This window comes from Neovison vison, chromosome 10, assembly GCF_020171115.1.
Source record: "Neovison vison isolate M4711 chromosome 10, ASM_NN_V1, whole genome shotgun sequence".
Lineage (NCBI taxonomy): Eukaryota > Metazoa > Chordata > Mammalia > Carnivora > Mustelidae > Neogale > Neogale vison.
The window spans coordinates 36,275,200-36,302,740 of record NC_058100.1 but is presented as its reverse complement, the minus strand read 5'-3'; the positions used below and the strand labels follow the sequence as shown (position 1 = coordinate 36,302,740).

The 27,541-nt window shown below is 41.7% G+C and overlaps 2 protein-coding genes across 3 annotated transcripts in view; one reads left to right on the top strand and one right to left on the bottom strand.

Moving 5' to 3' along the window:
- The window catches only part of POU2F1 (POU class 2 homeobox 1), a 175,134-nt gene that overhangs the window by 42,065 nt on the left and 105,528 nt on the right, over positions 1-27,541 (top strand). The gene's annotated exons all lie outside the window — the stretch shown is intronic.
- Positions 6,925-7,306, bottom strand: LOC122918505 (60S ribosomal protein L35a-like). Its single transcript, XM_044266999.1, has one exon. It carries the CDS (start codon positions 7,286-7,288, stop codon positions 6,947-6,949), a length of 342 nt encoding a protein of 113 aa, XP_044122934.1. The 5' UTR covers positions 7,289-7,306; the 3' UTR covers positions 6,925-6,946.

Genomic DNA, 27,541 nt, shown 5'->3' with positions numbered 1-27,541 from the left:
TTTTGAGAGAGAGAGAGAGAAAGAGAGAGCGAGCAAGCACGAGAGCAGAGAGGGTTAGAGGGAGAAGCAGATTCCCCATTAAGCCAGGAGCCCAGTGCAGGGCTTGATCCTGGAATTTGGGGATCATGATCTGAGCCAAAAGCAGACGCTTGACCAACTGAGCTACTTAGGTGCCTCAGATGTACCCTTTTTGCTATTTCTCATGGCTTGGGTATGTTTCCATCTCTTGAGGGCCATGACTTTAGGGACAAGAATCAGCAACTCCTCCCCATTATATTTCTTTCATATTTATTCCTTTTCTGAATGTGATCCTTAGGCACTTTTTGGTATCCTGGCTGTTACCTATCTCTGTCCTTTATTTCCTTCATAGCACTTACCGTAAGTTGCAAATCATTGTATAATTGTGTTTTCTTTGTTTACTTTTTTTGTTTTGTTTTTGTTTTTTCATCACTAATAATAATATCCTGTATTTATTGAGCCTTTCCTAGTGGTCTGGTTTGTTCTATGTATTTTACTTCTATTATTATTTCTAACAACTCTTTTAGATAGATAACAGATAAGGAAACTAAAGCATGGGAAGTTTAAGAACCTGCCTAAATTTCCACAGCATTCACCATGGCTGTTGCTCTTAATTAGAGGCTGGCAAATCTTTTCTGTAAAGGGCCAGATGGTAAATATTTTAAGCTTTGAGGCATTTCAAGAATATGATATAGATACTTTTTTTAAATGTAGATACTTCTATAATAAGAGAAAAAAACATTTTCCATGTATTTCTAGTTACTGGAATTTAAAATATAATAATTGAGTAAAAATTTTTGTGATATAGGTCTATTTTTTTATTTTATTTTTATTTTTATTTTTTTAAAGATTTTGTTTATTTATTTGACAGAGAGAGATCACAAGTAGGCAGAGAGGCAGGCAGAGAGAGAGAGAGAGAGGAGGAAGCAGGCTCCCTGCTGAGCAGAGAGCCCAATGCGGGACTCGATCCCAGGACCCCGAGATCATGACCTGAGCCGAAGGCAGCGGCTTAACCCACTGAGCCACCCAGGCGCCCCTAGGTCTATTTTTTTTTTTAAAGATTTTATTTATTTAACTATCAGCACAAGCAGGGGGGGCAGCAGGCAGAGGAAGAAGCAGGCTCCCCACTGAGCAGGGAGCACGACATGGGACTCGATCCCAGGATCCTGGGATCATGACCTGAGCCGCCCAGGCATCTCTGATTCAGGTCTGTTAATGAGGATAATAGAATTATTGGGGGGGGGGCGGCTAACATTTCACTTAATTGGGGTTCAAAATTAGTGTCCTCTGTTATCAAATCAATTGAAATGTTCTTCTGTAAAGACTCTTCTTAGCCTGCGGACCACATGAAACAGGTAAGAGGGCAGATTTGGCTGCAGCCTGTAGGTTGCCCGCTCCTGTCCTTAGCTGCGGCCATGGCACTAACTGTCCAAGGCCGCAATTCTCCGTCGGGGGTGGAGATTATCATTACCTGGAAGCCTTAAATTAGAAGGCTCCAGTCATTATTCTGGGAGCTACAAACACAGTACAAATCTTTGCTTTTATGGAATTAACTGATGGTAAGTGCTTAGTAGAAAAATAAAGCCGAGAAGGGAATATGGAACAGGGTGTATGGGGAGGTTTGAGATTTTAGGGAGGGTCTCTCTGGGGAGCTTGAAGCCCCTGTGTGCCTCTCCCCAGTGGCATTTCCTTTCTCCAAACCTGCAGATAACCATCATTCTTCATGCGTATGTCGAACAACTCTACACAATGCTTTTAAAACCTATGTATGTATGATGACATAGATTTTTCTGCAGTTTTTTACATGTAGTATTATTTGTCCAGTTTATTCACATTAATATGTATTGCTTTAATCCATTTGTGTATCTCTTATCTGTCACTTTGTGACAAGCCCCCAGACGTAACTGACTTAAAATAGCAACCGCTGGTTCATGGCTCATGAGACTGTGGTCAGCCAGGTGACGCGCGCATCAGGGCTGGGCTTGCTCCCGGCGTCCTGCCAGGTGCTGGAGTTGGCTCCGCTTTGGGTGGGTCAGGATGAGGTGGTTTCTGCTTCACATGTTTTATCCTACGGAAGGCTGGCCCAGTGTTGCTCTCCAGGCAGTTGAGCAGGGTTATAGGAAAGCAAGAGGAAGTGTGCCCGGCCTGGAGGCTGAGGCTAGGAACTGGCACATTCTTTTATTTTATTTTATTTTTTTTTAAAGATTTTATTTATCTATCAGAGAGAGAGAGGGAGAGAGAGCGAGCACAGGCAGACAGAATGACAGGCAGAGGCAGAGGGGGAAGCAGGCTCCCCGCTGAGCAGAGAGCCCGATGTGGGACTCGATCCCAGGACCCTGGGACCATGACCTGAGCCGAAGGCAGCCGCTTAACCAACTGAGCCACCCAGGCGTCCCTGGCACATTCTTTTATTAATGCACATTTCTGCTGTTCTCAGGTCTTGGCGCTTAGACGCAGTGCTGCTGTGCGTGTCCTTGGGTACATGTGCTGCAAGAGTTTTGTTAAGGGGTGTGTGTGTGTGTGTGCGTGCACGTGCACGGGTGAGAAAGTATGCATGTGCACATGTGTACGTACACACGTAAACCGGAAGGGAGATTGTTGTGTGTTGTAGGGGATGCCTGCTGTTAGCTTGGTTAAGTATTACCGGAGTGACTGGATCAGTTTGCATTCCTAGCAGTGGCGTAGTTCCCGCGGCTCCCACATCTTTGCTGAGGAGTTTTCATTTTTGCCAGCCCCAGTGGCTGTGAAATGGTGTCTCATAGCAGTTTTAGTTTGTATTTCCTTTCTTATTAATGAGATAAGCACCTTTTCATATGCTTATTGGTCATTGTGTCTCTTCTGTGAATTGACAGTTAATATATCTTACCCATTTTTTTTTTTTTAAAGATTTTATTTATTTCTTTGACAGACAGAGATCACAAGCAGGCAGAGAGAGAGGAGGAAGCAGGCTCCCCGCTGAGCAGAGAGCCCGATGCGGGGCTCCATCCCAGGGTCCTGGGATCATGACCTGAGCCGAAGGCAGAGGCCCTAACCCACTGAGCTACCCATTTTTAATTGGATTGTTTTGTTTTTCGTTGATTCATAGCAATTTTTTGGATTCCAGTCCTTTGTTGGTATTATGTGTTATAACATCCTTTCCCAGTCTGTGGTTTGTCTTTGCATTTTTTTTTTTAAAGATTTTATTTGAGAGAGAGAGAGAGGAGAAGGCCAAGCAGACTCTGTGCAGAGCCAAAAGTGGGGCTCAGTCCCAGGACCCTGAGATCATGACCTGAGTAGGAAACGAGTCAGAAGCTTAACTGACTGCCCCCGTCTTTGCATTTCTTAAATGGACCTTGAGTAACAAGTTATTAATTTTAATACTGTTGGATCTACAGCCTTTTCTTTCATGGTTTATACTTTTTATGCCTTATATTTACTTGAAGTTATAAAGTTTATTTTTTTACTTTTTGGTCATAAATCAACTTGGAATTTATTTTTGTGTATGGTGTGAGGTCAGGACATTCTCATGGACTTACAGTTCTTCCAGTGTGATTGGTTGAAAAATTTTTCCCTTTCCTCTGCTTTTATGCAATGTTAGCTCTGTCATACATTGAGTTTCTATGTGTACACAGGTTCTGCATTTCCTTTAATGTGAATTTCATATATAGTGTCAGGGAGGAAGACTTCCCTCTGGGTCCTTCCAACTGGACTTAGAATCAAATCGACATGAGACAAAGTAAAGGAGAAAATTAAATTTAATAGATGTACGTACGTACAGGGAATCTACAAGACATGAAATTCTGAAGACCGGCAACAGGAAGCTTCTAGGAGCTAAGGGAAAAGGGAGGGGCCTGAGCACAGGAAAGGGAGAAGACTTAGCAGAAAGGTGAATGGATATGTTTAGCAAAACAAGATTGTTCTATCATGCAGATGATGGAGTTCCTCCTTAATACTTCAGCGCCCTAAAAAAAAAAAAAAAAAAAAACTTCAGTGCCCTTGCAGGCTCTTCTTTAAAATGTAAATCAAGGCTGCTGGGGGAGGCTGAGGGCCTTGCCTGCATCTGCTGGGTTCTTACTACTTTTACCCTGGGCCCCGACACAGTAGAAATGCCTAGTTTTTACTTTCTCTAAAGCTGGTACTTTCTGTTTACTACCGTCATCCCCCTGTATCTGTGGTTTGGCTTTGTGTGGTTGCAGCTCCCCGTGGTCAGCCGCGGTCCGGAGGCGCGTCGATGTGTACATCGACATTCCGACTGGGCAGAGTCAGGAGTGGCCCGATGCTCTCCCGCAGCGCCTGTGCCGCCCCCCCTCTGGAGGGTCCCATCCCGTGGGCATTTCTCCCCACATCTTCAGTGCGATGTGTGTCTGGTACAGTGAGATACTCTAGAGAGTCCATTCCTACAACTTTGATTGCGACACGTTGTTACAGCTGTTCTGTTTCATTACTAGTTATTGTTAATCTGTTACTGTGCATAATTTTTAAATGAAACTTTATCATAGTTAGGTATGTATGTATGTATGTAAAGAGAAAACAGTGTATGTCGGGATTCTGTATTATTTGAGGTTTCAGCGTCCAGTGGAGGTGGTGGAACGTATCCTCCGTGGGTAAGCGGGGGTGGGGGGGGTGGGGGTGGCGGGCTCTTACAGTGTGTTAGTGCCTAGGTCGTCCTGACCAAGTTAGTGTCCTTCCTTCCTTCGAATAATAATAATCAGTCTTTTGGTTGCTCGCTCTGTGCTAGATTACTATACATGTTACTGATGCTTCGATGCATTTGTTCATTTGTCTCATAACCATACTAGGAGTGAGCTGTTTTTTGTTCTCCTTTTAGAGATGAGTAAACTGAGGCACAGAGGAGGCCTGAATTAGTTGGGATTATGAACCCAGGCCAGCTGGCCCACAGGTCTCAACTTCAAACCACCACACCCTCTGCTTTTTCTCATTGAATGAGTTAAAAGTGACTCTTCTAATCTCAAACAGTTGAACATTGACTTCAAGTCAACTATACCCCATCTAAAATTTGTCCAATTACTGATGCTTACGGTGATAATTATTAGACTGAGTCAGGCTGGGGCCATAAAGATTTATTCAGTTTGTTTTTAAAATTTAATTTGGCTTCCTAAATGGTCATCTTTGAGATTTCCCTTTTTTCCTGAGGAAAATGTAGAAAATAATTTTTTTTGTATTTTGGAAAATGCTGTGTTTTCAGATTTCTGGATTTTACATCTGAGGGCTAGTAGAGGACTTCTGTGTAAAGTGAATGGGGCGAGTGAGCATATACATTTATAGGTCATTATTTTTTAAACCGAGATGTAGGGAGGATATGACTGTTGGAGCAACCTGAGGGAACACGTTGTTTTGGATAATCTTGCCTCTTCTTGCCTGTCTAGCTGTGCCTTTCAGAAACATTCTTCGCCCCGGCTAGCTAGCTGTGGTTGCTCTGTTCCACACTTCCATGGCACTTGTTATCTATGCCAGCTCTTTGGAAATTCGTAGTTTAGAATTTAATTGTTTGATAACATTTTTATTACTTTTCTGATTGCTGTGGAAATTGTCTTATGTTCCTAACAATATAGTGATAAGCTGCTTAGGACAGGGGTGATATTTTATAGTTCTTATTAATCGTCTCTACTGCCTCTTAGCACAGTAGCTAACTATAGTGCAGGTGCTTAATAATTGTGTGAGTGTGTGTGTGTTTAGAGAGGGAGTGGGGGAGGGCCAGGGAAGAGGGAGAGAGAGAATCCCAAGCTGAGCATGGAGCCCAGCACAGAGCTCGATTTCATGACCCCAAGATCATGACCTGAGCTGAAATCAAGGGTTGGATGCTTAACTGACTGAGCCTCCCAGGCGCCCCTGTTCTTTCTTTAAATGCGACTCAGTGAACAAGACTGGAGTGAGAAGGGGTATATTTATAGTCAACTTAAAATTTTTGAGTCTTATTACACAAAGATTTTTAAACAGACACTTTGTTCAAAGAATTGCAAGAAACAAAACATGAATCATAAACAGTTCCTGCCCTCAAAAGGAGTAGGCTATTAGAACAGTTTACAAACTGTAAATACAGTTGTTAATTTTGTGTACACAAGTACCCATCTTCCTTTCACAAAAAGGACTAGAAATTTTTGATGATTTAATCGGGAAGATCAAACGTATAAGGAGAAAATCATTCAACGTAAGCATGGAGTAAGTTACAAAGCACTGGGGCTGTGAGTGTCTGTAGAAGGAGAAGTTGTTTTATACCTGAGGGGGTTTGGAGTGAGACTGAGGGAGGTAGCATGTGACCTGGGCCCTGAAATAGGAAGGTAGGATTTTAACAGGTGAATTTGGCACGGAGGGTGGAATTGTGTTTCAGAAAGATGGAACAGTATGAACCAAGGTCTAGTAGGGACAGAAGAAGCTGGCTGTGTTGGAGCAAAAGTAGTTCAGTTTGGCTAGAATATAGGGAAGTAAAAGCAAGTAAGTTGGGGTCAGTTTGTATAGAGTCTTAAATATCAGGCCAAGGTGTTTGTTTGGACTTAATTCAGTAGACGGTGGGGAGCCACTGAAGTTTTCTGAGTAATATGATATGAGCCATGCTTTGGAAGATTAATCTGGTTACATCGTAGGTGATGAATGAACAGGAAAATCCAAGTGTTTTTCGTTGTTGGTTCCTTTTTGTTTTCTGTATAAAATATAATTAAAACAAACATAAGCTTAATTTGGTCATTAAATAATGCTAAATATCTTCATTAATTATTGTGTAAGAAAGTATATATTTGGTTCTTACATTCAACTACCTTTTAAAAGTAGTTGAGGCCCTATTTACCTGTTGGATTCTAATTTAAAAATTTTTTTTATATGACTGGCATTTCTTTGGGGGCTTCCCCACTGTCAGAAGTCATTGTTGCATTTGTTTTGTTTTAACAAAAATACAAGAGAACAAATCTACACCGTTTTTTACTTTCTTGTAAGTTTAAATCCTTGAGAGGTGTAGCATCACATGGACTCTGTGGCCAATGGCTTTAGGAGGGAGATTGCTTTGGAATTCGGCAGGGACCGCACCCCTGTTTCCATGAGCATGAGTTACTTTTCCCCAGATTATTCTGGTTTTGTTCAGTTTGCCACCAACAGGCACCGTGTCGTGCTTTGCTTCGTAGATATAAGCACATCTCTTGCCTAGGTAGAGTTCAGTTTCATCTCGAGCGTGAACACTGTCAATTTTAGGAAGAGCTGTGTGTTCTCTCTTGTTCTGGAGACCCCACTTACCACCAGCAGAAATGGCCTTGGACCATAGCCTTTCAGAAATAATTGTCATTTTATTTTATTTTATAGATTTTATTTATTTATTTGTCATAGAGAGAGAAGCGAGAGCAAGCACAGGCAGACAGAGTGGCAGGCAGAGGCAGAGGGAGAAGCAGGCTCCCTGCCAAGCAAGGAGCCCGATGTGGGACTCGATCCCAGGACGCTGGGATCATGACCTGAGCCGAAGGCAGCCGCTTAACCAACTGAGCCACCCAGGCGTCCCAATAATTGTCATTTTAGAAGCCCTGTTCCCAGTAGGCCTCCACAGGCTCCAAGATGGCAGAAAGAGCAGAAGTACTTGTTGCGTTTGGATTCTAATTAAATTTTTGCATTCGGATTCTTCTTCAGTTAGTTATACACTACAGAGGGCTTAATTTTTCAAATACGCTGTTCTGCTTGTAGCATTGTAAAGCTCAAAAAGCCTTCAATACCCCTTCCTTTGGCCACTGAATGAAGTCTGAAGTTAATAACCCAACAATCAAGGCCCTCCCTCATTTCTCTCTCCCACTCCCTGACTGCTTCAGGAAAACTGTTCCTAAAACTTTTGTGGTGTCCTATTTGTCTCATTTACTCTGTTTTCTATGACTTTCTTATAGTCGTAAGATTAAAAAGGGGAAAAGTATGTTGAGGCCCTGAGAACTTAAGTGACTAGATTATGTCTGGCAGAGCTGTGATGAAAGCATTATCGTTTGTTCAGAAATTATTTTTTGTACTTGCTAGGTATGAGACGTGTCACACCTTGCAGTTGTGATGGTAAGTGACACAGACGTAGTCTCCGCTCCTGATATCCCACAGTCTTGAGAGACACACATTAACCATGAAGTATAATTAAACCAGTGTTGTAATTACTAACCAGGGTGAGCGGCTTTATCAAGGAAGAGTCCTTTGGGGTACTTGGGGAGAATATAATGGGGGAAGGGGCAAAGCAAATTCAGAGTGACACGTTGGGGAAGGTCTCTTCGTGGAAGTGAATTTTCCAAGCTGCGAGTTGAAATGTGAGCGCTGCAGTGATCATGCGAGCCAGGCCACGAGTGGGAAGTGCTTTTCAGGCTGAAAGAACCGTATGCATGAAGCCCTGCCCCATGGAAAAGAATTAGGGGTAGTAGAGAACCTGAAAGAAAGGTCAGTGTGGCCAGAAGGTATTTGATTACTGAGAAGTCAGATGACGCTAGAAAAGTTAGGCAGAGACCAGATCTTACAGAGCTGTTTAGGTCATATTAAGGATTTTTCATTTTATATAAAGTGCAGTGGGAAGAAAGTGGCAGCTGAAGGGCTTTTGAGTTGAGCACAACCCCATTTATGTTTTAAGAAATATTAATTTGCGATTAATAATATATCTTAAAATCTAACCATTTCTTATCTTCACTACGCCACTCTGGTTTAAATCTCATGTAAATTAACCGGTCTCTGCTTCCACCCTTATAGCCCTACAGCCTATACTTGACATAGTCCCGTGGTGTTTTCCTTTAAAGTGTTAAGAGCACAGTTCTCTGCTCCAAATCTCCTCGTGGTTTCCCATTTCATGCACAGGAAAAGGCAGAGGCATGCTGTCACCTCAGGGTCTTTGGACTTGCTCTTCTTTTTGCCTCAGATACTTTCCCCCATATCCACATGCTTCACTTCCTGACCTTCAGGTCTTCATACAACGGGTGAGTCTGTCCCTGGCCTCTCTGTGTAACCCCAGTCTCCACTCCTGCCCGTCGTTCCCTGCCTGCTCTTTCTGCCTCTTCCTGCCTTCCCACATATGTTACGTTAGAATTTAAGTTTCCGTAAGTAAAGTATTCTGTAAGAAAATTTTGTGCACCAGTGTATTCTCAGTGCATGGAATGCCTGGCATATAGCAGACGTTCAGTGAATATTAGTTGAATGGGTGGGTGGATGGATGGATGGTTGGAGAAGGGGTTGGAAGGGTCTAAAGTAAAAGCTGAGTAGAAACTGAGAAGGCTCTTGGGATGAATCATAATGTTGGCGGAAATGAAGGTTGTGAAAGTTGCAGAGAAATGATGGATTCAAGATACATTTTGGATATATATTGGGTTCAAGATCTATACTTGGATAGTTCACAGTTCCTAGTTCACTTAACAACTTCAGTGTTCTTTCCGTTAAACCACATGAAACGTAATTGGTAGCTGGTGATATGTTAGTAACCAGATGAGTCTTTTTTTCTTTTTTTTAAAGTCTGTGCCTACTGGTGCTGTCTTATTCACTGGTGACTGTAGAATGTGGTGTGCAGGTTGTTAAGAATTTGATAAATATTTCGAGTGCTTAACATATTTGTTACTTTTATAAAATTGAATGTGTGAGACAGTAAAATTAGCAGAAGTAAAATTAGCATGCGGTAGTTGTTTTAGTTAGCCTAGGGTAGTGCTTCTCCAGTGCGGGATGATTTTGCCTTCTGGGGAGCATTTGACTATGTGCGGAGACATTTTTTGGGGCCTCATAACTTGTGGGGTGGTGCTGGAGGCCGGGAATGTTGCTAAAACGCCCCACCGTGCGCACAACCGTGCGCACATGAGCCCTCCTCCCCCTGCAGAGTCGTCTGGTCCAGAACAATGGGATTAAAACTTCACTTGCTGTAGGAGCCAAACCTACAGTTACTCTGTTACAGCCGCATCTGACACAGCTTCTTGTCCACGCAGGCTCTGATCAGAACGTGGGTCTTAACTGTTAAACAAATACACATGACTGACATGTGCATGCCCGCGTCCTTAAGTCCGGTTGAAAGCTACGTCTGCAAAGTAGTTCCCTTGACAAGGTTATCTGTCTGTTTATGCGAGCCTACGTTTTTAACCGATGCTTTCGAAACTCGTAGGAAAGTCTTTAAAAAAAAAATCTCCTTATTGGTACCACATTTTCTTCTGAGGGTGAATTTGGAAATATCCAGTGCTTTCTGAAGGTACTTTGATGAGTAATGATGTTGTGTAGTAATTTTTTTGTAAGATGAAATTGAAATATGACCATAAAGTAATAATTGTTTCTAAAGATAGTTTATTTTTACTTATTTATTTGAGAGAGAGGGCACGAGTGGGGTGAGGGGCAGAGGAAGAAGCAGACTCCGCCCCGAGCAGGGAGCCTGCCCAGCTGGCACTCTGGGATCATGACCCGAGCCGAAGGCGGAGGCTTAACTGACAGAGCCACCCAGGCACTGCAAAAATAAATCAGTTTTAAAGCTGTGATCTTTTATTGTTTTGAAGCAACCTTTTGTATTAATACATAACATAGCTAAGGATCTTTGAGTCCTGTGTTTATATTCATGAATACCTAAAATTGGCCAAAGGTTCCTAGGGCTTTATCTCCATCTGAAAATTTTCACTGATTTTTAAAATTTTTTAGTTTAGTTTTTTTTTTTGTTTTTTTTTTGTTTTTTAAGATTCTATTTATTTATTTTGACAGAGTCACAGTCTCTGAGAGGGAACACAAGCAGGGGCAGTGGGAGAGGGAGAAGTAGACTCGCCGCTGAGCAGGGAGCCTGATATGGGGCTCCATCCCAGAACCCTGGGATACATGACCTGAGCTGAAAGCAGATGCTTAACGACTGAGCCACCCAAGTGCCCCTAATTTTTTTTTAGTTCTTGACTTTAAATTGGAAGTGTCAGGGCATCTGGGTGCCTCCTCAGTTGGTTAAGCGTCTGCCTTCAGCTTGGGTTATGATCCAGGCACCCTGGAATGGAGACCTGGGTCTGGGTCTTTGCTCAGCGGGGAGCCTGCTTCTTTCTCGCCCTCTGCTGCTCCCCGCTCTTGTTCTCTCTCTCTCTCAAAAAAAGTGTCAAAGATTAATGTGACTTTTTTTTTTCTTTTTAAATATTAGGCTTTGAAATGTTGCAGAATGCTCATCTGTGTTTCTCCTGCAGGGGGTGCTGGTGGTTTTGCAGAGTTTTTGGTGCTGTTTACCACTCAAGTAAAATTCCCCTAAACTGGAAAATTATTTAATTACTGGTTCTGCTTGTAGAATGCTGTCTTGTAATTGTTGAGAATCAACAGTTTTATTACTGTTATTTTAAGAGCTGTGGTGTAGCAGAAAAAAATTGTAACAGGTTTTAAGGACATAATTCATTTTGTTCCTTATTTATCTGTGTTATTTCTTGTTACAGTCTCTGGGAAAATTAAATTTATTCCAACCCTGAGTGATATTCTCTAACTCCTTTAAAGTTCCCAAACTTCATCAAAACTGGCAAGAGAACTAATTTTTTCAAATGAATTCCTTTTGAAGTCCCCCCCTTTCTCTTCCCTTTGTGTGTTCAACTCCCCCGCTCTTCTCCCTCTCTTTCTCTCAGTCTGTCAAGTTCAAGAGCAGCTCAGATGCCATGAATTAGGTGAAACACAAAAGGGGGAAAGGAGACCCTTTTGAAGAACAAAGGCCTCCCATTAGGCTGCCATGTTCTTTTTTGACCAAACGTGCCCCCTACATGGTTTCTATTGTTGTCCACATGCCCTGCACATAAGGTAAATACAGTAGATCCTCATTACCTCACGTTTTCCTCCTCTTCCTCCTATGCCACACACAACCAGTGAAGCTTTCGGGCTTTGATGTCGTTAGGCATTCTTATACAGTTGCTTTATCTCCTTTAAAAAACTACAGGGGTAGAAATGGCAGTGGAGAGCAATGCACACCAAGTAAAACCCCACACTGAGAGAAAATTAGCTGATAGAGAAGCTGCAGCCCAAGAATCCAGGGCAGGTGGAAGGAACCAAAGATTTTCCTGCTATTATTCTTCTGCTCTGGGCCTTTAAAAACCCTGTATTTTTAAAATAATAACTTTGATTTATGCTCCCTATAGGTTGGTGAGTTAGTTTCTGCTTTCTTTGTCTATGTAACAAAACACGCAAATGGGAATAAATTTAATTGCTGAGAACAGTTCTTGTCCTCATGAGAAACTCCTGCCGGTCTGCGCCTGCTTCTTATTGGGTGTTTGCTCTGGTGTCACGTAGATGGCTTCACTGTGGGTGTGTTGTCTTCGCAGTACTTTTCACTGGGATGGAGCTGAGAAATGATTTTTTAAAAAGCTTTAAATGGGAAATAACAAAAGGGATAATCTATGTAGAAGAAACTTAAAATTTCACGGAAAATTATTTCATGTTCTACGTACTTGAAATTTAGCCTGCTTATGGTCAAATTGTTTAATGTTGCTGGCAAAGGTTATTTGCTTTTACAAGAAGTGTGAGGTTCTGTATATTTACCTACTGTTAATCATTGAGAAAAACATGATCAGGTTAGCAAGTCTTTAGGAATGGCCTTAATTCACTGCGAAGATGGCATATCAGATGATTAGAATTTTAGAATATGGTTTGATTTATTTTTATTCTTCAAAGAAATTGGATAGTAAGTGCTGTGTGGTAGGGTTTGGGGGCTGTCCAAAAGATTTGGGAGAGGGAGAATGTCGATGGGGAAAGAAAGAATGATATTCCCTTTTTTTGTATTTTTTGAATTAAAAATTGCCATCTAGGGAAGAGCAAGGTTAGAGCTTCTGACTGTGTTTTATCTGATGTTGAGCTAATGGTGGGCTGCTTGTGACAACATACGGTAAGGCTGTTGCCTTTTTAGGATTATAGAAGTCATTCAGTGGAGTAAAAAACATTAAAGAAATAATTCCTTTGTAGGAATTTGTGGGAGCTGTAGTGCCATTTTATTTGAAATTTGAAAGTTCTATGAGGAAATTTTTAGTATTTGTTTCTTTTTCCACATGCATTCAAATAAAAATATATAGTAAAATAGCCCTTCTCCCTTTTCTTGGTACTGAGGATTTTTTTTTTTTTTTAAATACTAAAACCTAGCTAGAGCACTTGAAGTAAAACAAAACAAAACAAAAATTAAATGTGTTAACTACTTGAAGAAATGTTTTGACCTTCAGTGGACCCTGAATGTTGCTTTTCAGGAACTGTATCCCTTGGTTTCTTGTTTTGGGGGAGGCGGTACAGTAGTTTGCAAGAAATCCTTTGGTTTATGTAGTTGACAGCAGAATAAAAGGCAAAGAGCTTCTTGCTTTGTGCTGTGTAGAAAATTACCATTTCTGTTGTCTGTGCAGGACGCTCTAAAGATGTAGCCAGGGAGCCTCAGAGGCCAGAGGGAGAGAGGCTTGCAGTTCTAATCTTTTCTTGCTGTTGCCTCTGGTCATAGGATGGATTGTTTTTCTGCTTTTGTTCCTTGGGGTGGCATCTGTCTTCAGGAGAAATCACTTCACAGTCAAACACAGATTGCTGAACTGTGGCATTTTTGCTGTTACTGTTATGCTGAATTCACTGGGAACCGTTTCAATATAGGTGCATTTAAACACTTGTTATTTATGAATGGGGAGAGGTGGAGAGTGAAATCTCATTCTTTACTGAATGCTTCATCTCCTGCCCATCACCTTTCATGAACACAATTCTGCCCTAGCACATGGCTTTTCACGAATGCCTCAATATTTATGCTAATCTGAAAGATCCCCTGCACCAGGGATTGCACATTTACACACTTTCCACATAGAGAGACACTTAGGAAATTGACGATTTCTTGACACTTTCCAGTTTATGATTGTACCTTTCCAAATTAGTATTGATTTTATTTCAAATATTATACTTTGATGTGTACTTATAATGTTTCAGTTATTAAAATAACATTTTAGGACTTTGTGGCTTTAAATTTAAAGAGATGCAAGTTTTTAACATATTATGAAACATTGCCCTCCTAATGATAACAATAATAATAGTAACTGGAAAAATAATAAAGCTAAATAATTAAAAAATAGAAAAGGCTACTTAACCAGGGAAGTGGAGACAGAGCATTTTAAAGCAGTAGATCATCTTTTTTCTTGAGATGCCATCTGAACAGTTACAGGCGAGATTTTAAACATTAAGTGTATTTGTGACTAAAACCTGCCTTCTCAAGAATGCAGCCTGATTGCCACAATCGCACAGGGCTCTCACTGTATAGAACCAGACTTAAATGATGGCTGAAAGAGACGGGGCATGGTAAGATTGGCCAAATCTATATTTATTGAAAGATTGAGCATGAAAAGATTTGGAGCTTTACGGGAATTCAAGGAAGTAGGATTTATAAAAAATTGCAATGAGTGACCTCCCCCCCCCCCCCCCCGCCATGGGTAGATTTTGATTTAAAAACATCCAAGGGACTGGCAAGCTGTACCCTGGGGAGAGGGATGTGCGAGGAGGGAAGGAATCTGATGAAATAGGACTTTAGAAAGTTACTGTGGAAGGCTTGAAACTGGGAATGGAGAAAAAAAATTAAAGAAATATCAAGAGAGAAATATTTTTATAGACATTCATAAATTTTTTTTCTGCAAATATTGTTAAAAATAACACAGGGATGGCATAAAATGGTCCTCGGGCTAAGAATGAGTTTTACATTTTTTGCATTTTTAAGTGGACAGATATAAAAAGCATAATACTTCATGACACATGAAAATTATATGAAATGGACATTTCTGGATCCATAAAGTCTCACTGGGACACAAGCATACCCTCACGCTACATGTCCTCTGTGTAGTGTGTTTGGCTGCACCACGCGTGCTGCAGGGACACAGGTGAGCAATTGTGAAGAGACTGGCTCGGAAAGACGTAAATGTTTGCCTCATGGCCTTTTCCAGAACGTGTTTGCTGTAATAAAGGATTGCCTGCAGAATGTCAGAGTGAACAGTGTAGACTCTTTGCTAGGGTTAGGTATGTTTGATTTGTGTTTGTTTTCTGTGTTCTCGTACATATTCATCAAGAACCAATGCTCTTTTTAGTGAGTTTTGTTAATTCTGCAGAATGCCAAGATAGTAAATAAAGCCCTTGTGGGGGGGGCGGTCTTGTAATGCTTTTATTGGGGGGGGTATCCTTATTCAGGTTCATTCAATATGTTCCTACTCATTGAGATTTCAGAAGATCAAGCCATACTGAGAACTCAGTCTGAACTTCCCCAGTCTGCCCAGAGTTTTGTTGTGCTCTCTCCTGAGAGAGCATGGGAGATGCCATTGTTTGAACACCAGGAGAGGTATTTACTGCTGTTAGGGAAGAAAATTCAGCCAAGGAAATTCAGAAGTCTAATTAGCTGTATTAAAGGATTCACGAATTAGATTGCATCCCATGTAGCAAGCAGAGGGGAACTCTCAGGAGTTGTACAAAAATAGAAGGTTTTTATTGGGAAGGAGGATGAAGCAAGAAAGTTATTTCCGAAAGAAAAGGATTGTTCCAGGCAAGCTCACTTTTCCTTAGGGGTAGATGCAGGTTGTCTTATCCTCTAGACTACGTCATTTTCCTTTGGGGGATAGAGAGGACCCTTGTGCCAGATTACCTCACCATCACCAGTCAGGAAACTGCTGACTGACCAGCTGTGAGTACGTTTCTGCGGGAGGCTGAAAACAATCAGATTAGGTTTTGAGCCTCAGTTTGGTGACTTGGTCTGAGTGCTGCCATTTTGGGCCTGTTGTTCTTCACGCTGCTGTTTGTGCAAGTTTGAGGTCTTAGAATTAGTACCCAAAGTTTGCCCCATTTGAGCCAACTACATTGAAATGGGCAGTGAATCTTTCTTGAGAGTATTACGCCTTCCAAAATTTGTAAATCTGGCATTTTAAATGCATTTAAAGAAGTGCACTGTAGACTTGCTCATTAGAACAGTTGATTTGTTGGGGTTCTTGGCTAGCTCAGTCTGAAAGCTGGTGACTCCTTGATCTTAGGGCCCAGTGTCGGGGTAGAGTTTACTTAATAAATTAAAATTTAAAAAGAATAAAGTTAAAAATAAGATAAAACATTTTCCTTTCTCTTATCCTCTGGACCAGTAGCTTCTGTGCTTCCCTGTTACACCTCCTAGGAGGTGGCCCTTGTGGGGAAGTAACCGGGAGGTCTCCCGGGCTTCTCTGGGAAAAGATAGGGTGACGCATGCACGCTGTGACCTACTACTGACTTGCCTGGGTGGAGGGAGCAGTGCAGACAAGAGTTTGAACTTGTCCATTTTCTCTGATTCTTCTGCCTTCCTCCCTCCTAACAGCTTCACATGCTCAGGAGAATAGAATTAGGGATTTTGAAATGTCATAATGAAATAAATTATTGGGTTTAACCAAATTATAGAAGTCATAGTTAAAAAGAAGTTATTTAATTTTCTTGTATTTCTTCTCTTAAATAATTGAGCCTGAACCATGAGCACTTTATGACTAATCTCTGAAAAAAACAAAGGTAGTAATTGTAGATCAAACTCCTGATTTATGCTGAATGACCACTAGCTGCAAATTAAGTGACACCTCCCCCCACACCGAACTAGGTCTCTTTTCCTAATCATATCTAAAGAATGACAAGGTTGATATTTTCTTTTTTACTGCTTTTGGTTCACATTGTATTACTCTATGCAGGATTTTAAAAAGTACTTTAAGTTACTATGCATGTTTTTACTCACTTATTAGAGCTGTAATCTCTAGCAGGAAATATTTTGCAGTTAAATCCATTGCTTCTGTCTTCTAGTCACCCCCTTCTTCCCCAGCCCTTTTAGGTAAAGTTTAAGGAATTTTTTTTTTTTTTTTAAGATTTTATTTATTTATTTGACAGACAGAGATCACAAGCAGGCAGACAGGCAGGCAGAGAGAGGGAGAGGAGGAAGCAGGCTTCCTGCAGAGCAGAGAGCCCGATGCGGGACTCGATCCCAGGACCCTGAGATCATGACCTGAGCCGAAGGCAGCGGCTCAACCCACTGAGCCACCCAGGCGCCCCAAGTTTAAGGAACTTTATAATAATGTGCCTGGATATAGAATGAAGCTGTCAAAAATCCATATAGCTATAGAACTAATCACAGTACTCAGTTTGATTATTTTGATTTCTTTTTTAAGATTTTATTTGTTTATTTGACAGTGTGCACAAGCAGGGGAAGCAGCAGAGAGAGTGGGAGAAGCAGACTCCCTGCTGAGCTGGGAGCCCCACATGGGGCTCAACATGGGGCTCGATATGGGGCTGGATCCTAGAGCCTTAGGATCATGACCTGAGCCACCTAGGCACCCCAGTTTGATTATTTTTGATAATTTCTTTCCCTAATTTTTTTTTCTTAGCCTTCTAGCTCCAAGTACTGCCTAAAATAATACCTTTTCTGGTAAATGTGTATAGGAGATGTGGCAATATTGAAGAGGCCGATGTGATTTTAAATAAGTTACCTATTCATGTCGTTTGATTGGCTTTGCTTTTTGAAGAGTTTGCTGTATGTATTTGGTGTGTGCTCTGCTTTAGAAAACTTCAATATTTACTCACTGCCCTGAGTTCTAACATAGTTAATATGTTTGGTAATTAGGATTACCTGTCTATAGACTCAACCGTTCCATCAGAAAGATTGAGGAGTTAAAGTAGTTTGGGTCTTATTTGTTAATAAGTTCAGTTGTGTATATAAACCATGGATTTTGATAAAGTTACTTTTTTTTTTTTTTAAACCAGTTTAAAAGCAGTCACTTTTCATTAATGTCAGCATCTCCGTCTAAGACTGTTGGCACTCCTTCCACTTTCCTTTGCAGTCTTTTCTTGTTTCCAGCCTTTTTTCTTATCTTTTTGAGATACTTGTTTGGAACATGCTGTTTTAGCCCTCAGATTTGCTGCTGCTGAATTCCAGGATTAAGTTAACTTTTATCAGATGAATGAGATCATTCTAGATGGTGGAAGCACTGTGATGAGACCAGTAGTGTTCGTTCGTTCGTTCGTTCTTTTTCCTTTTTGGAAGTCCTTGTGCATTTTGCAGCAAGGAAGGAGGGAAGGTAGTGGTAAGGAGCATTATCAATTTGCCCAACGGGAATTAGTGTTTTTGGAAGGAGTATAGAGGAATGGTTTGACTTTTATTTTATTTTGTTATTCTTGCAGTGGTTGTCTTTTTTTCCCCCTGCAGATTATTAGAAGTTTCATTTTACTGTTTCATGACTTCCCTTGCTATGTCTGTGATAAAGAAAAAGGACTGATTAAACCACACAAGAAATCTATTGTCATTATTTAATAGCTTTATTTCCTTTTTAATTAATTTTTCTCCTTACCATTTATATTTATGCATATTTTTTGAAAGTCATGAGTTCTCCTACTGGAATGTATGTTCCATGCGGGCACAGGTATTGGCAGGTTCTCTGTGCTGTCCCCAGCGCCTGAATAGTGAGCCGAGCTCAGGCGGTCCTCGGATACCTGTGGAATCCGTGCACCGACGTGCAGACCAAGGAGGCCAGGCCGGGGGTGGCGGGCGCTCTTGTCTGGGAGCAGCTTGCTTAGGAGAAGCCACGCTCCCACCAGTAACGTTTCCTTAACACCAAGTCAGAGTCTCTGGAGTCTCTGGAGTCATTCCCAGTAGCCCCTCCCTCACTCCCCAAATCCTTATTATAGCAAAGTTTGTGTATTTTCTATTCTTTAAGAATTCCAAGATCTGCCCCATTCTCTGTCCAGCTTCTCTGCGGCCCCAGTCTGAAGAGCAGCAGCGCACCCCTGTCTTGCAGAATAACGCCGGGTCCCCCCAGTCTAACTTTAACTGATTCTCCGCACTGAAGCTGGGACGATCATTTGAAAATACAAATCCAGTCACGGCATTCTCCCGCTTAGAGTGATTTCTGCTGCTCTAGGCTGAAGACTAACACATCACATGCCCGCTTCTCCAGCCTTCCTCCTCCCTCCCCCCCTCCCTCCTGGCACTTGACGCACCCAGGCCTTTGTTCACATCCTCACAGGTGCCGTGCTCTGACCTTCCACATCCCCTTTTGCCCAGTCAATTCCATTTCATTCTCCAGATCTAACAGAAAGAGAGTTTCCATAGGAAAACTGCTTCTTGATGTAATGTGTTCCATTTATAGCATTTATCATAATTTATCATTTATGTCTGTGATGAGACGGAGAATTCCCAAGAGGGATGGAACCAGGTCTTTTATTCATTGCTGAACTCCCGGTATCTCTAACACCTGGCACCTGGTAGGTAATTCATAAATAGTGGTTAAATGGCTTAAGTTTGTCTTTTCTGTAGATTTAAGGTATCCTTTACTGGTCCATAGATTTTACTTTCAAGAAATCTTAGGGCACAGCATAATCTTTTTAGGCCTCAAAGTTAAGGATAATATTATGTTTATCTTTCAACACAAGTTAGAAACTAATGATCTAGTAAAATCAGCTGATTTCTGAGCTGGACTTGAATCTATTCAGGTTGTCTGGGAACTCCCCATTTTTTCCTGCCCTGACATGCTTCCTAAGAGAAGATATGCTGACTTAGGGATTTAGCTTTAATTCAACAAACATTTGAAGACCTGTGTTATACCAGATACTTTGCAGACTTTAATCGTCTATTTCCCCTTCATTTATCTTTCAGTGATAATAGAATTTAAAATAATTTTAACCTTAGATTTCGTTTTCAAGATCTCTGTTTCATATGATTATGTATTTGGGTGTTTGAGTGTGATTCTTTAAACAGTGCACTTTGTAAATAAAATGTTCACTCGAAAGCTGTTTTTTCACTTGGCTGATAAGTTAAATAAATGCTCTTTAATTAGTACATGACTATGCATGTTAAAGGTATTCAAATGCTATTGGAATAAGGTTTGTGTCCCCAAGTTCTTCTCTTTCCCCTGATCATGATGGTTCTTAACCGTTACTGTGTAAGCCTGACAGTATCTAATGGTTTCACATTAAATGTAGAATACTGCCCAGATATTTGGTTGGGGTTGGCAGTATGTAACAAATGTCATTAATGGACGAGAATTAGCAAACATAATTGGGGGGAAAAAAGGTTTAATCTTGAGGAAGAAATTCAGTCCCCTGTTTTACAGATAGAATACAACCACCGACTGCTCAAAGATGTGGACCGAGAGCTGTTACAAGTTTTCAAATGTAGGCTTCTGCGGAACCATTTTTGTTTCCCGTAGATGTCTTCCCAGCCATGACAGAATGTATATACCAGAGTTAAGGGAATAACCTGTGACCTACCCTTGCAGCTCAGATAACTATTGAAATACTTGGTAAATTACTTAGAAGAGCTTGAGGAATATGTAAAAGGTGAGAAGAGATGTGATTCAGAGTGGGGGCAGATATGCAGTTCTTGGTAGAAGGAGGTACAGCATAGATGGTCCAAAGGGAACAAACCAATATTTGTTGGAGTTGGGCAGTGATGAATGGGATCAAGTAGAAGGCTTAGGAAGCAGGTTTCTTGGGAGGTGAGGAAAAATTTTTCCCCTATCCTTCTAGGTTCTTTTGACTGAACATTAATTAAATTCACGTTAGACAGATTAGCAGGAGAGAGGCTCCAAATAGGCAGTGGGGCTTTATATGCATCCTGACCCAAGGAGAAGGGGTTAGGGGGTCTGGGGCCTCAAAGCATAGGAAGAAACAATTTTGCAGGAAGATGAGGAGAGCGAATGATAAACAAATGTTTGTCATCAGGTAGAATGGTACACCGAGGAGAAGCTGAACAAGCCAGCCCTGCAGACACCGGCCTCGCCTGTGTTCTTTGTGGTTGTCCCCAGCGATAGCTCTCTTCCGGGACCAGGCCCCTCAATCTTAGAGGCAGTTACAGGGGAGGTAAAAATAAACAAACCTGAACCTTCAGGGCCTTTCATCTTCAACCTAAGATAATACACATGTCAAAGTGACACATTTTGGGGAGGCTCTTTCTGAACCCCTTCACTGTGTAGAGTGAGAAAAAGGTGGTGATTAGTCGGAATTACGATTGAAACATAAGCTATAAGAATTCTGACTTAAGACAATGATTTGTATTTAAAAATATAGTACAAATTTGTGATGTAAAAAAACTTCCTCTGTTGGTCTTGTGAAAATAAAAGTGGACATGATAGATAGCAAAGATGTTTTATATTTGAGCTTGGCTTTTGTTTGTTTTGTCTTTGAGATTTTATAGCTGGTCTGTTCATTCAGAGAATTTGGAAAAATAACTCCGAACACTTCCCATTAGTGAACATGTTGTTAGACTCTCAACAAAACAATTTCTGGAGCCTTTTATTTTGTGCCAGTATCAGCCAATGTCAGTAAAGGGTATTGTTGGGGAGGAAGAATTTCTCCTGCCTGTCCAGGTCCTTGTAGCTAGACGAAGAATCAAGAGTTGACAGGAGACAGAGTAACAGGAGAAAATAAAACTTAATAGCATATGTATGGGGAATCCACATAGACATGAAGTCACAAAGACAATGAGGCTTATTTGAACTTGGGAGAGGAGTAGGGGCCTAAGGGCACAACAGGGAGAAAATGCGTTAATAGGAAGCTGAGGAGATGTTTTAGAAAGCAAAGGTGTTGTCCTACCCGCTCAGATTGCAGAGAGGAATCTTCGTTAATACCTTTCATGCTGGTAAAACGACAGTTTTGAGGGGGCAGGTAAAGAGCTTTTCCTGAATCTCTGGGTTTGGATTACTTTTAACTTAAAATAATGTTCGTGCCAAGGTGCGCCATCTTGGACAGCCTGCCCTTGGCCTCTACAGTATGAATAGTACTATGATAGTTACCTTTACAAGATAGTTGATAGTTGACATTACGTTTTTACATGACCCCCCCCTTTTTTGAAGGTGAGAAAAGTGGGTTACAAACTGATTTTGCTTTTCTTTGAAATTATTTTAATTTAGGCTTTTGTGAACCTTTGACTTTCCTTCCCTTTTTATCAAGATGGTTTCCTTTGCATGTTCTTCCATGTTCTTTATTTTTCAGCCCCAGCTAAGCATAGAAAGGGCGATCTTTCTTCTAACCCCTTCCCTGAAATTAATTGTGCTAAATTACCAGCTTCTTAGATATCATGCAGTCCTCATACCAAAGGCATTTATTAAGTGTCCATATGTGCTTGCTGCTATGCTGAGTGTTGTCGTAATAAAGTAGGAACTCTTGGGACTCATGTCTATTAAGGGCTTTTAAAGTGCCAGGTAACACTAATACAAATCACATTATCAAAGGCATTCATATAACTTGTGTCCCTCTGCCCCTGTCCCACCAAGCTAAGTGCCTTAAATGCTGTAAGATTGCATCCCCATAGGAGGAGGGTGGAGTGTTTAGTTTTCATTTGGGTCTGGTTTAGATGAAGAAATGTAAGTTATACAGTTCTCCAGAGGTCCATTTATAGGCTAGTCTTACTTAAAATGTACATAAAGTATTTGGGAATGCTCTCCCAGTAGCAGAAGGCGCAAGACTGCGATGGTCTGAATGAGGAATAGTGGCAAAAGAGCTGTGGTGTGCAAGTTAAAAGTAATGCATTCGGGGGCAGATATTCTAGTTAACACTCGTAGGATCATGGTTTTCAAGCTATTGCTAGCGAAAGAGAATTGAAAAGTTACTGTTTATTATTATTGCAAATAGCAGATTGATGTACTGCGGCCAAAAGACTAGTAAAAGAAAGGTTAGTGGAAACAAAAGAAAATATTTTTCTACTCTCACACCAAAATGATCTCCGTATGTTATATATAGATTTGGACACATCGCTTTGGCAAAGAAGGAAGGTCCAGAAGAGCGACAATGAAAGACCAGAAAGACAAAATAATTGCAGCACTTCCGTCTGGGTTTTTATAAAATGTAGGATATGTAGGCTTTCACTCAAGCGGTTGTTTATTGAGGGACAACTGTGCTCTAGGCCTTGTGCTGGGCTCACAAACGTTGTTCTTTGTTGCCTTTGTCAAACAGGATACTACTCGTCTGTGTGAACTGTGTCCCTCTAACTGTTTTTCTTACGCTGTTATGGGAAACAAAAAATCAAGAAATACAACACAAATAAAACCTTGAAATTGTGTAAGATCACAGATTTTAAATCTTGAATGGGCGGAATAAAGAAATGCAGAGTTTGGTTTTGTTTTATCAACATTTGGGACACAGGGTTGATTGAGTAGGATTTGAGAAATGGGGTTCTAGAGCCAGACTATCTGCATTTGAGTCTTGGGTTCGGAGCCTGCCTCTGTGTGTCTTGGCTGCGTCATCTATCAGCTGGGCTGTTTTGAGGGTAATGTATGCAAAGAATTTAGAACAGTTACTGAACCACAGTAAGGGCTCGGTAAATGGTAGCTGTTAATTTGAGGAACACTAGAACTTCTTAAGAATTTGGAGAACTAGATACTGGACAAAAGAAAAATAAAAAACATCCCCACAATTAATCAGCATGTCCTTAAACAAATTTACTGGCAAACTGAAGATCAGATCCAGTGGAGAATGCCTTCCAGTAGAATGTAAATATTCATGTTTTTAGAATCCTGGGATATAATTATGGTGCTTGAGATTTATTAAAAGGGGTTTTTAAGGGTTGTTTGAATAACAAAAGACTGGCCTGCTGAATGTGGAAGAGCATTCCAGGAATCAGGATTAGTTTCAGAGGAGAGTTCAGAGCTGGAAAGGGAAGCACAGAAAACAGGATGTTAAATCCGTCTGTATGGGTCTAGATCAGTGTTCTCAAACGTGGGCACATTTGTCTCTCAGGAGACATTTGACTGTCTGGAGACATTTTTTATTGCATTGCCCCGAGCTGGGGCAGAAGGGCGCCACTGGCATCTAGTGGTTAGAGGCGGGCGTGCAGGGAAACATCCTGCAGTGCCCACGGTAGCTCCCTAGCAGAGACTTGCCAAAATGTAAGTAGTGCTGAGGTTAAGAGTGTCGTGATGGCCACCTGGTGATAGAAGCCTACATGTATAATCTCCTCTCCACCCCTTCCTCCACAAAACAAATAGGAACACGATTTAGCTCAGTTTAATCTAATTTGCCATGGTGCATACAAACACATCCTTAAACTGACCACCCTGCTCTCTGTGTTACCTTTTTTCTTTTTTTCAATAGATCACTTTATTCCCAATGGAAGAAAATAACAATAGATTTAGATTAAACGTATCAGGGATCTAATCCCAGCTTTTCCATTCATTTCCTATGTGCCATCAAGCAAATTATCTTGCTTTTCTGAGTCCACCCCCCCACCCATTTTTTTCACCTATAAATTGAGTGTAGTTACATCCAGAGTTGATAGACGGATTCAGTGAGTCAAGGGCAGAAACTCCGATAGAAACAGATTGGCCACAAATGGTGGGGAATCCCTGGAAAAGGCCTCGTAAGACAGGTTTTGTTATCCTAGCTCATATGCCGAAGTTCAAGATTTAGTCTCCAGTCCAGCGGGTTCAGAACCCCATTTATCAGTACGTGTCTTGAGACAGGACTCTTACAAACCAGGCTCGAGAACGCCAGTTTGTGGCTTCAAATTGTTTCTGTTGCTTGGATCTTCCTTAAGCTTCCTGATCTCTAATTGTTAGTGTCCAGAACTCACAATCAGACCTTTCTCTCTTCTTGCCACTCTCTTTCCCTGGGTGTTCCTGGCTGCAAATACTATCTGCAATTTAACTCTCAAACTTACATATCCTGCTCTGTCGTCTTCCTTGATTTCAGGTTTTTTGGTTTGCTTTTTTTTTTTTTTTTTTAATATTTATTTATTTGACAGATCACAAGTAGGCAGAGAGAGAGGGGAGGCAGGCTTCTTGCTGAGCAGAGAGCCCGATGTGGGGTTCGATCCCAGGACCCTGGGATCATGACCTGAGCCGCAGAGGCCTTAACCCACTGAGCCACCCAGGCACCCCTCTGGTTTGCTTTTTAACAGTAAGTAGCTAATGTTACTGAAATTTCCATAATGCCAGATGCCTGGCTAAGTGTTCTACATACTTTTTTTAAAAATTACAGTACAGTTAACATATGGTGTTATCTTAGTTTCAGGTGTACAATATAGTAATTCAGCAATTCTATGCCTTATTCAGCTCATCATGGTAAGCGGACTGTTCTTAATCCCCTGCCCCCATTTCACCCTCCCCCCCCAACCACCAGTTTGCGCTCTCTGTTTTTAAGAGCCTGTGTTTTTGTCTTTTTTTTTTTTTTAATTCAATCAGCCAATATATAGTACATCATTAGTTTCAGATGTGGAGTTCAGTAATTCATCAGTTGTGTATTGTCTTTTTTATCTTTTCTCATTTGTTTTCTTATTCCACATGTGAGTGAACTCATGTAGTGTTTGTCTTTCTGTGACTGCCCTATTTCACTTAGCAGTACACCCTCTAGATCCATCCGCGTTGTTGTAAATGGCAAGATTTTGTTCTTTTTATGGCTGAGCGATACTCCATTTTGTGTGTGTGTACACATACATATGTATATATCACATCTTTATCCGTTCATCTGTGGATGGACACTTGGGTTTTGTTGCTTCCACAGGTGGCTGTATTAATAATGCTATAGTAAACATAGGGGTGCGCTTTATTCCAGACCTGCAGATTCAACTGTTGGCTAAAACTCTGCCATGGGCACATCGACTTAACCGTATTCAAACTCCTTCTTTCCCCTCCACTCCCAAGTGTTCCCTTCGCGGGCTCGCTTTCCTCGCACCACCACCTCCCTTGCCCGGGGCGGCAGCTCGAACCCGGTCGTTTCTCCGCTCATCTCCTTCACTTCACTGTCCGCGCTTCCAGACCTTCCCTCTGACCGCTGCTCCTACGGTTGCTGTCCGTTCCCTTAGCTGCTGCCCTAGTTCTAGCTTCCACTCTCGCCTCGGGCCGTGTGTTGGTTCAGTTTTCAGATCTAGTCCCTGTAACCTGCGTTCATAGAGCTACCTAGTAAACTGTCCAAAAAACGGGCTTTTAAAATTATTATTATATCACGCTAGGCTTAAAACCCACACAGCTTTAAGGACAAAATTTAAACTTTAAGTTGAGCTCAAAGTTCAGCTTGAGGAAATGATACTGTCCTTGCCCACATTTCCACCCTCACCCCCGACCCCTGCTCACCTTCCGCTCCGACTGGCTCGTAGATTGGCCATTTCCTGGGCTGCTTGTGCCTGTCACAGCTTTTTCCCTTCCTGTGTTTGACATTTTATTTATTCCTTTATTTTCAGCTGGAGTGTAGTTGGAAATGTTCTGCTTTTTCCTTTCTTGTCTGCCTCGGTCTTCTTTGCTTCCCTTGTTCCTGCCTCTCAAGGAAGCCTGCTCAGCTTCGACCTCGCATCCGGTGGTCGCATCTCTTCTCTGCCCTTGCAGCTCCTTGCAGACGCTGAAGGCGACGTTTGCTCCCGATTTGCCGATTCGTCTCCTTGGGCAACTTACTCAGCATCTGTATCATTCAGTTTTCTCGTGCAAAATGAGAGCAATACTAGAATGTACCTTATAGGCTTGTTCTTCCGAGAGTAGATGAGTTCCTGTGTCGGACACGTGGCCTAGCGTGCCTGGCACCCGGGAACCCGGGCCGAGCGGTAGTTTGTTATCTTGGGCGTCCCTCATTCGCAGCAGAGGTTACTGGCACCGAATCACCAGTTTAACATGTTCTCTTTTCCAGTGAGTTGTGAGCTTTTTTAAGAGAAGGGACTGAGTTGTACTCAACTTACATTTTATTAGAAAATACTTATGGGGCATCCACTGAGTCAGGGATAGTTGGCGGAGCCCAGACTGTGGCCTGCTTTTGTAAGGCCCTTGAGGTAAAAGAATGGTTTTTACATTTTAAAAGGGTTATTCGTGGTGGGGGGAGGAGGGCAACCAAAATAGGTAAAAGTATGTGAGCAGAGAGCAGGAGCCCACAATGCCTAAAATACTTAACTTCCTCGATACATTTATTCGTAGAAAACATTTGCTAATGTCCGAGCAGACGCCAGAAGCAGCGGCGCTTGCCAAGCGTGGGGTGGTTGGGTGGATAGATCGTGAGTGGGTCCTACAGATCAGAGTTGTGGGTGTTTGTGAGAGGAAATGGCAGCAACATTGTGAAAGTACGAAAGTCCGTGGAGGAGGATGCCCTGGTGGCTCAGTGGGTTGTGTGCCTGACTTGGTTTCGGCTCGGGTCATGAGCTCACGAGATCGAGCCCTGCGCTGGGCTCTGCATGGGCTTGGAGCCCACTGAAGACGCCCTCTCTCACCGCCTGCCCCCGCCTGCCCAGAGAGTACAGAGTGATTGCTTTCTCATTTGGTGACATGGGATTAGACTGTCTGTTCTTCGTGTGTAGGGACATTTTCAGGTCCTGCGTTTTTCTGTTGTGTTTGAGAAGTTGGATATAGGAATGCTGTTCAGATTCCCAGGTCTCAACATGTGAAAGAAGACAAGCATTTGCTGGCTCCTGCGGGTGGTAAAAATGAGCAGTTACGGGGGGTTTGTGTTTCCCATGAGGCATTCCTGCGCATCCATGCTAATAAACAAATAGTAAATACTGACTTTAAGTTTTACTGGCTTCATATATTTTGCCTGTGTAGATTTGTAGAAATAGAGCAGGCTGAGTCATAGTAAATTTAGACTAGATTCTTTAATATTTATTTTTGCCGTTCTTAGGGACTTTGGCCAAAGCAATTTACCCTCTATCTTAGTTTCTTTTTATGGCATTGAAACAATT

Excerpts from the sequence above, each read along its gene's own strand:
- LOC122918505 (XM_044266999.1), bottom strand. The coding sequence starts at position 7,288 with ATGACAATTATTTCTGAAAGGCTATGGTCCAAGGCCATTTCTGCTGGT.